This window comes from Triticum aestivum, chromosome 1B (assembly GCF_018294505.1).
Source record: "Triticum aestivum cultivar Chinese Spring chromosome 1B, IWGSC CS RefSeq v2.1, whole genome shotgun sequence".
In the NCBI taxonomy this organism is placed as follows: Eukaryota; Viridiplantae; Streptophyta; class Magnoliopsida; order Poales; family Poaceae; genus Triticum; species Triticum aestivum.
The window spans coordinates 690320134-690330140 of NC_057795.1; the positions used below are offsets into that span (position 1 = coordinate 690320134).

Consider the following 10007-nt stretch of genomic DNA (forward strand, 5'->3'; position numbering starts at 1 on the left):
AAAATATATACCACATTCGAATCATAGACAGGACGAGGGCCGACGGGGGCGGATACCAAAACCATCCCACTATATAATAACAAGAAATAATAAAAGTAAGAAAATTAGACAAGTATCTATCTGAAGAAAGAATTTTTTCTTTCAGAAAGAAGATAAGAACAAGAGGCTCACCATGTGGTGCCGACGACGAGATCGGCGCGGGCGATCGACGGCGGTGAAGACGGGGACAAGACGTGACGGACCGCTAAACCTAGACAAATCTCGAGAAAAATGGAGCTCGGAGGTTGAGTTTCGAGAGGAGAACGAGTAACTAGCATGGCTCGAACATTTCATCGAACACCTCATGTGCATAGGAGGTGATCTAGAGCACCCAAATGCCCTCCCCTCGTCGGCCAGAAAAAACAGAGCACTGTGGAGTGCTCTTCTGTGGCGATGCAGTATATATAGGCAACTCATTTGTCCCAGTTCGTGGTAGAAACCGGGACTAAAGCCCAACATTCGGTCCCGGTTCAAGCCACCAACCAGGACCAATGGTTGTGGGCCAGGAGCAAGGACCATTGGACCCGATTCGTGCCAGGAACCGGGACAAATGGGTCCATACGAACCGGGAACAATGCCCACGAGCCCCCCCCCCCCGGGCTCACGAACCGGGGCAAATTCCCTCATGGGTCCCTGTTCTTGACTGAACCGGGAATAATTGGCTGGCTAGGCCCGAATGAAAGCCATGTTTTCTACTAAGCAAAGTCTTCACAGAAGAAAACTAAAATAAAGTAGTGAAAGGATAGAACCAGTTGCTCGAGGAAGACTTGAGATTTGTTTTACCAGTTCTAATTGTTGTTACAACTTTACATTTGATTGGAGAGGCTGACATTCAACTCAGAAGACCATGTCTAAGATCACTTAGACCCCGGCCAATCACTCAGGTAAGTCATCAAGGTAGACTTCTCAAACCCTTCACAAACTTGTTCATCGGCAAACCAGAATAGCTCTTGGATGATCAAAACATGACACCTAATCGTCTGGAAATCCCAAGCTTCAATTGTAATAAGTCTTTGAACTCATAACAGAATGTCTTCGGTGATGTTGAATGACTTTGGGCTCTGGATGTTTTGGTTTTTTTCCTTGCAGGAAATCAAAATCTCAAATGCTCCGGAGGTGGGTTGCTTTCAAACAACAAAAGCCATGAAATAACTCGGAGCAGCCACAAACTTATGGTGGAGGAGGTGGCTATTTATAGCCGGAGTAGCAACCCGATATGATATAACCGAATGACACTGAGCCATCAATCAACAGGCACGTTTCCTAATGGTAGTATTTCAAACTCACGCGCCAAATTTATTTGGGTTGCAAGCAAAGCTGACTCAGCCAAGTTGGAAGAGATTTTTTTCTCAAAATCTTCACCAGAAGATATAGAATTTTAGCTTGAGCTTCACGTTAGTTTCTGACTATGGATCACCTCAACCCCACTTAACTATACAGTGGTTCTTATGACTTAAGAGAGAAGAACATGAAACTACCAAAAGACAAATTATTTGCATTGATCATCCACTACTAGGGAAAAGCCTAGCAGCAACGCGGGTTTTAGGCCTATCAGTAGTGCGGGCAAGAGCGCTACTGATAAGGCGCTACAGCTAATGCTTAGCAATAGCGCGCCTAGATCCACGCTACTTCTAAATTGACTTAGTAGTAGCGCTTCGTCAGAACAGCGCTACTGGTAATTAGTAGTAACGCTTCTCCTTTCCCGCGCTACTACTATTATTTAGTATTTTATTTCTTTTTTATTTCATGTTGTATTCAAACACCTTTACACAAGTTTTCATACAACAGGAATTTAGAGATTGTTTTTACATCATAATGAGTTATTACATCACGGGGTGAAAGAACCGTGGACTAGTTTCAAGTGGATGTCCATCCACTTGAAACTAATCCGCGGTTCTTTCACCCAATGATATAATAATATCATCATCATCATCATATCATTAACAACTTATCATCATAATACATCATTGTCATATAACACCTCCTCAAGATCATCGTTTTCATCAATGACATCACATAGCAAATTGGTCACTAGTCGTAATCACAAGTACTCCGCATTATCAACTCTAACACATTACCACATAATAAACATATTGTACCTCATAGGACCTACTACATTCGATTAAGACCTACTACATTTTCTAAGGTAAAATAGCAAAAAACAAGATAGCCCCTGACTCTCCATTATGGAGAATGGAGATTAGCCTGTCTCCAATTCTTGCCTTTCGCTGAATGTTACTTCCAAGAACCTCCTTGCGAATGTCCATACATTTCTTCCATTCTTTGATGAACATGTGTTCACCGGTTTTAGAAATCCGAGATGCACAGGTGAGCTCCCTAGATTTACCTAGCAGTATGTTCAGAACTGAGAGGCGACCATGCAGAGACATCAGATGAGGCACACAATCCATCGGGAGTTTCTGTTGAAAAACATAATAATAACTTCGTAGTTAGCAATGATGTACTAGTTTTAGAAGTATGCAAAAGATGCACGGATGTCGTAATAGTAAAAAATCTTACCAGGGTATCTCCAGAGAAGTTACCGTGGTTCAACACATGCACTAGTGGCACGTATTCACCATAATTTGGAGGAGTTCGATAATAGTTATTGTAATTCTCAAGAAGAGTACAAAATGCGATCAGATGATTTTTCTCCTTATACGTTAATTCGGTGCCATCGGTGTAGTGGGTTTTATCTACCATCTTCCGCACAGTCTTTGAAGAATCAAAATAAGCTGTCAATGGAAATAAGCTATCAACTATTTTGAAATAAACAATATAAATTAGTTAATAACTATGTTTGAGAAACTCACATAGCGGTACAATCGGAAGCGTATCAACAAGGACCCAAATGTCCATATTGTCTTGCTCGATGTCAGGATCACCAAGATCCATGGTGACAATCATACCCTCATAAAAACCATACATTTTGCAAAGTGCTTCCCAATTTTGGCAACCAAAATGGGTTACGCTCTGAGCATTGCACAGATTTACTTCAAAATCCATATCATGATGGGTCCTTAGGTGTATTTTCTTTGTTTCGAAATTTTCATGGTCTTCAAAACCCATCCTCTCCAAGACATAGCGTCTTGCATGGCATGGGATAAGCTAGTCGAATTGTAAAATATGAAAATTAGACGTTGAAATAGTTGAAGTCATGCTTAATTACGAAAAAAACACTTGTCGTTGTTGCGTACCGTTTCACAATCGAAGGTCTCCTCGAGCTTAATGCTGAAGCGCCGATCTTCGTCCAGCTGAACGAACCTGTCGCACATACCTCGATCGTCGTGGCACCAGCTACACTCCCCCGGGAGACTGTCGTCGTCCGAGTACGACATTTCCTACGTTCATAATTCAAAGATTAAACTTGTACATATTCTAGCACAAGTCATGCCAGAATTCACGAAAAAATCCGGCATGACCTTTGCTAAAAAAGGACATATCGAGCGCCTGAAATTTGCCGGAACGGAAATTAATCAACACTCCGGCAAAACATAGGCCACTCGGAGATGTAAACTGAACATGAACGGCCACTTGGGCAACCACATATCCTATTTGAGCAACAACACAAGATATACAAGGATATTTGGCTGGTCTCACCTCGATGTCGGAGGGGGTCGGTGACTGGGACGACGGCGGGGATGTCGGAGGGGGTCGGTGACGGGGACGACGGTGGTCACCTGAAACCATATAAGTTATCACTAATACATCCCGAATAATTGCTTAAACTAAAAAATAACAACAAATATGACATGTTCAACTAGTTTTATTAATTCAACTAGTTCTTACTAAATATAAACTTACTATAAATAGAAAAAAACTAGTTCTTTCTAAAAATAAAGTAGTTCAACTAGTTATATTAATTATCTTACTAAAAATACATTAGTTCTATTAATTCAACTAGTTCAACTAGTTTATTAATTTACTTACTAAACTAGTTCAACTACAACTAAAGTAGTTCAACTACAACTACTATTAATCATACTGCCCTAGTTAACTAGTACCATCACTACTAGTAATTAACATCTACTACTACTAAAAATCTAGTACTAACTAAGCAACATCTAGTACTAGCTATGAACCCTAAATTAACATCTACAACTACTAAATCTAGTACTAACTAGTGGCAGGGGGTGGGGGGCGACGGAGAGGTAGCTAGGGGCGGCGAGGTCGAGGGCGGTGGGAGGAGGGCTGCCGGCGGAGGAGGGAGGAGGGGCGGCCGCAGGCTGAGGGAGGAGGGCGGCGGCGGAGGAGGGAGGGGCGGCCGCAGGCGGAGGGAGGATGTGCGAGGAGGAGGGAGGAGGGACGGAAGGAGGGGAGTACCTCGGCGGCGGACGGACGAAGGCGGCGGCGGCGGCGACGCACGACGACGGTTATCGGCACGAGGGCGAGAGTGAGAGTGTGAGTGAGGGCCGGTCGTGCGCGTGGGGATAAGGTAGGGATAGTTGTAGCGCGTTTGCCAAAACGCGCTACAGCTAATCTGAATAGCAGTAGCGCTTTGCATATAAACCGCTACTGCTAAGTGTAACTATACAAAAAATACGTCAATGCAAAAATACATTGGCCATCAATGATCTTTTTGTGTACAATCTGAATTGTCAATATGAGTCCTCTCCGGTAGGAACCGGAGAGGACTCATATTGCGGCCACAAATTTTACACATAGAGTTCAGTGAAGACCAACTGGTTGTGGTAGTTTCAGAAATAACATATTTAAGGTGGTAAACACCCTGTTCACGGAGCGAGGTGGGACTAAACTTGTGGGATGATCTTAGCAGCAACGGTTTTCCTAGAAGCGTGCTGCTGCTAACTTCTATAGCAGTAGCGCTGTTCAGTATAGTGCGCTACTGCTATAACTAGCGGGGGGGCGAGGTCATGGCAATTATAGCAGTAGCGCGGTTTGTGGTGGACGTGCTACTGCTATTTTCCCGTCAGCAGCGCGTTTCGATAACACGCGCTGCTGCTAAATAGCAGTAGCGTGGTATTTTGAGGAGCGCTGCTGGTAAGATTCTGTGTATAGGCTTTTCCCTAGTAGTGATCTATGACAGTTAAACCAAATCTTGTAGGGAGCTTGGACACGATTTACCAATCAGAGACCCATGGATCATAAAAATATATCTCCCCATGGCCTTTCACCTCTGAAAGCGTCCTTCATTTTGAATGTCCATGCATCCATCGAAATGCATGATTTTCGATAGTGTCGAAGAAGAGAAAACTCCCACACGATCTCGTTTTGACACGGCAACACTTTCCACCTCACTTCCTTCCATCAGATCAGATAGCAAATCTTCACTTGTGCAACACAGAAGAGAAGCATGCAATGGATTGAGCAACTAGCGCGAAACTTGTTGCGCGTTAGCACATCTGTTTTCTTTCTTGATATTCATAGGTTTTTTTTGAGAAAGTAAGGTGAAAGTTGTTGTGTGTTAGCGCATCCATTTTCTTGCTTGATTTTTTTTATGATTTTTGGAAGTGATATGTCCAACTAAGTAGAAAATGACCCTAGAACTTGGCTACACTTGGTATAGGGCTGCTCTTCCTGCCTGGTGTTCAGGAAGCTAAACAAATCTCATATACATGTTACTTAAGTTTTAAGCTTGCTAAATGATATAGTCCTCGCTAATGGATTGAGAAGTACTCCACGGTCAACGACTATTAGTTAATATTAAGGGTGGAAAATTACCGCATGTGAATCGGATAGTGCTCTTACCACATCCATTTTCATATTTTCAAAATGAAAAAGAATTCTATTACGGATGTTACCGGATATGGATGTGGATCTGATATTACTCGAATACGGATGCATATTCGATGTTTACTTGATTCGGAACTGAGACGAGTAATAGCGACATATACTGCTTAAGAAAACTAGTCGATATTATGTGATATGATACAATCAACTTGCGACATACAATAAGTCAATGATAATAGGTTTATGAATAAACACTAATATAATTCATGATAATTTATAAGTGTAATCGTAAAAATATTAAAATTTTACTACATATTGTTTTTTGTTGGATCATTGGCATAATTGGTAAGGCCCAATAGGACTAGCGCATAAGAACAACAACTGTCGCCGATAAAGAGAAGCATAGATAAAAAAAGATTCAATCTGAAAACACACAAATGAAGAGTGGATACAAGTGGATCCATGAAAGATGAGCACCGACTGAAACCTGCGAGATCCGCAGGAGATAAATATCGACCCGCCCTCCCATGGCACTAGTTGCACCGTAAGAACGGGGGCTATGCGGGGAGAACCTTATTCCAACTTCAGAAAGCCACCACTGTCTCGTCGATTTGAGCAGGACACAAACCCTAAACAGACTAAAAACACACTTAAAAATGAAGCAGGAGCCCTCCCACCGGCAAGGACAGGGATCCACCACATCTCCATGGCCCTATGACAACGAGAGATGAGACAGGCCGACCGTGGTGCTGACAGCAGTCGGGGAAACCGTTGGTGAGTCCCTCGTGTGGGAAGATGCTGAAAGATGTCAGCAGCTTTCAATAAATAGAAGTAAACTCATCTGCAATAATTAAGTTGAAAAGAGTAGGAGATAGCGGAAGAAGGGTATCCTTACGTGTCGCTTCCTTTGTATTATTTGCGGTATGGACTGATGTTTCCGGTGAAGTATGAGTACGGTCCTCGGTCATGCTCTGATCCCCGGATAGGTGAGTGAGGGGTACATTTTCCAGCTTCTTGATGATACGCACTTCTCCTGACGTAAGCCTCAACTCATATTGTTCTTTCACATGCTGCAAACAAAACAGAGCATTATTAGTTAACTGTTGCATCGTTCTTATAGTCAAGGAAAATGTTTTCAGTGGAATATATAGGTTCGACCATTATACATATCACTTGTCACTAAGTGAGGACGGGGGCCAGCTCACCTGGGGAACGCCCTTCAGAACAAGGGTAGCGACCAATGTGATTTTACATTCTTCCAAGCAAATTGGATCACTTGAATTGTTACGCTGCAGGCATGTTTTTTCAAAATCATCGAGACGTTTCTGCGGGAATGTTCTTTTGAAATCATCCAGAAGTTTTGGGCTCAGCTGTTTGACATAATCTGCGTGTACATACGATTGTATCAGACTAACTATATTAAAAAAAATGCAATTACCACGTGACACATGTAGTAAGCAATCCAAACAATTCACAAAAAAATGCAATTTGTACTTATCATACTGATGTATTTACACATATTTTAGTTCTAGATACATTTATTTTGATGCATTTCAATGTCAAATATTTCTGGACGGACGGAGTAGTGAATCCCAAAGAATTTTTTAGAGATCCAGAGAGATGCATGTTTGATGTAGATTACATCGGTCAACAAAAAGGTTTGATAAGGAACTAGAGGTCAACACTAAGCCGACTACAAGAACCTGTCTGCTTACCTTCGATATTCTTACGCCGATTCTCTTGTGCTTCATCCTCTTGACATGGCTCTGAAGGTGTTACTTCCCCACGAGGTACTGCAGTCAAATCCGTCTTTCGGTCTTTGTAGGTTATGGGATCCCCCATAGCTCCTGTGTTTAACCTTAAGAGTTGTGCACAAGAGAGAGGGATAGCGGAGGGGCGTATATATACTATACCAGTGGCCCGGCCGAGTGGAGGTGGGCAGCAGTGGCCACTCCACGCATGCATCGGTTGCGTCACCAAGGGCGGATAGTGCGGTACTGTATGAAAGTTGAAACTTTAGACACTTTTCTGGAGTACAAATACAATCGTCGCAATCTATACTCATTATGTTCCTATATAAGGATTGGAAAGTTGCCTCGTTTATACCCTAGTCTACTCGATCACCTTCTAGATCTATTCATGACAACATGGCACGCCTTAAATCCCTTTGCTTCCTTTTGCCACGCGCGCTTTTAGAAGCAAAAGAAACAGCGGGTCTTAATTAAAGCACTCAACAATTCCGCTTGGGATCGGGGATGGAGCTTGTGATGAGTACTTGAAAGCAGGCGTGCCGCAAGGTATGATCTATCTGCTGAAAGTTCAAGGCAGCTAAATATCGAAGTCATAGAAACCTAGTATGTGTACCGATGGTCAAATATTGTGCTACATTGCATTAGTTATCACTAGCAAACATGTCCGTGCGTTGCACCAGGAGAGAAAAAAAATTTATCATCGCCCAGCAAGATTGGCCGGTTCGACAAATACGTCCAACAGTTCAACATCCGAACGGTGTCATCCGGCTGTGAGGCATACGCTAAAATCTCGAAAATAAACATGTAGAGTTTTTAGAAGAAAGTGAATAAATTATCTATTACAGTCCCATAGCACTAAACAGAGAAGATAAAAAAAGATACAAATTATCTATCTTTGTGTGGCTGACCAGATCGATCGGTGTTATCGTACAAGCAAAAGAGCCCGTGCGTTGCAACGGGAGAGAAAACATAACACACGCTCTTAACCCAAGAACCATCACTCAAGACCACAATAGGTCCATCTCCTTTATTTTTGCGAGGCATCATATTTGTGTTGCCACTTATCCTCCTTTTTACCCTCGTCGGCGATGACCTCGGTGTTCACACAAAACAAAACAAAAACGTGTTTGAATATGGTTAAGGCCTCTCTCCCCCTCTCTCCTCCCTCTCCCTCCCTCTCTCTCTCTCTCTCTCTCACTCTCGCGATGAGAAATCTATTGTTTTCCCCTACGACAGTTTCCAGAGATATGCATGTGTAGTTATCGATATTTACTTTTCCCTATATTATTATATTGGAGTGTTTATTTGCAATCCGGATCACCGATGATACGAAAGGAAAACGGATCTTACTCTATAAATTATAAGTTTGCTCCCAAAACAATATTTTAAAAATATTCAACATTTAAATTAACATCATATTTAGATTCCACACATTTTTCTAATAAAATTTCATATATAATATGTTAAAATCGAAGTTACGGTTTAAAAGATACGGATAATTTAGAAAATCATTTGTTTGACTTAAATATATTTCAAAGTAATATTTAAAAATACTTAACAGGTAAAAATAATCTCATATTCATATTCTACATATTTTTCTAATCAAATTTCATATATAACATGTTTAAATCAGAGTTGCGGTTTAACAGATATGGATGATTTAAAAAAACATTGTTTGACTTAAATATGGTCCGCGGATGAATTACGTAAAACATCAGGGGAGTTTCAGAAAATGTAAAATAACGATTCGGGTGTGACTTAAATCCGGACTGCGGGTTGAATTCACTGAAATAGAGGGACTTTTCTGAAAATGTCATGACGGACGAAATAAACCCAATTTGCTTTATTATTACTAGCAAAAGAGCCCGTGCGTTGCAACGGGACTGAAAAAAACACACGCTCTTAACCCAATAACCACGACTCGAGACCTTGATATCTAGACGTCCTTTATTTTAAAATGGCATCACATTTGTGTTTCCGACGGTGGTCTCAATGCTCACACAACGAAAACGCATTTGAATATGATCAGTCCTAAGGCGTCTCTCTCACACACATACACACACACAAACATAAACACACACACACGTGCGCTCGCACGCACACAATCGCTGAGAATAAGATGAGAAAAATGTTGTTTTTTCCCGCGAGGTTTTTCAGAGTTGTGCATGCGTGGTTATCAATGTTTTTTCCCTCTCAATCTGGTTTTAATGTGTGTTTATTTGCAATTTGGATCGCCGCCAGTGCGGAAAAAAAAACAGACTGTGCAGTATAGATTAAGTTTGCATCAAATTAGTAGTTTAGAAATATTTAACAGCTAAAAGTAACGACATATTTGGATTCTACACATTTTTCTAATCAAATTTCATATATAATATGTTAAAATCGGAGTTACGATTTAAAAGATATGGACAATTTTGTTTTAGATAAACAGCGGATTGATTAATCGAAAGGTCAGGGAGTTTTCTGTTAAAACACAAAAAAACGATTCGTTTGACTTAAATATGGACGGCGGGTTGATTACCTAAA

General features: G+C 41.4%; 1 protein-coding gene across 1 annotated transcript; it reads right to left on the bottom strand.

Moving 5' to 3' along the window:
* Positions 1-6114: 6114 nt before the first annotated feature.
* On the bottom strand, positions 6115-7683 carry LOC123149657 (uncharacterized). Its single transcript, XM_044569364.1, has 4 exons — positions 7446-7683; positions 6936-7114; positions 6626-6800; positions 6115-6528 (listed from the first exon to the last, which is right to left on the bottom strand). Exons 1-4 carry the CDS (start codon positions 7570-7572, stop codon positions 6443-6445), a joined length of 567 nt encoding a protein of 188 aa, XP_044425299.1. The 5' UTR covers positions 7573-7683; the 3' UTR covers positions 6115-6442.
* Between the last annotated feature and the right edge of the window lie 2324 nt (positions 7684-10007).

Coding starts and splice junctions, on each gene's coding strand:
- LOC123149657 (XM_044569364.1), bottom strand. CDS start 7,572: ATGGGGGATCCCATAACCTACAAAGACCGAAAGACGGATTTGACTGCA. Junction 7,115..7,445: donor TCGGCGTAAGAATATCGAAG/GTAAGCAGACAG, acceptor ATGTACACGCAG/ATTATGTCAAACAGCTGAGC. Junction 6,529..6,625: donor TAATACAAAGGAAGCGACAC/GTAAGGATACCC, acceptor GACATCTTTCAG/CATCTTCCCACACGAGGGAC.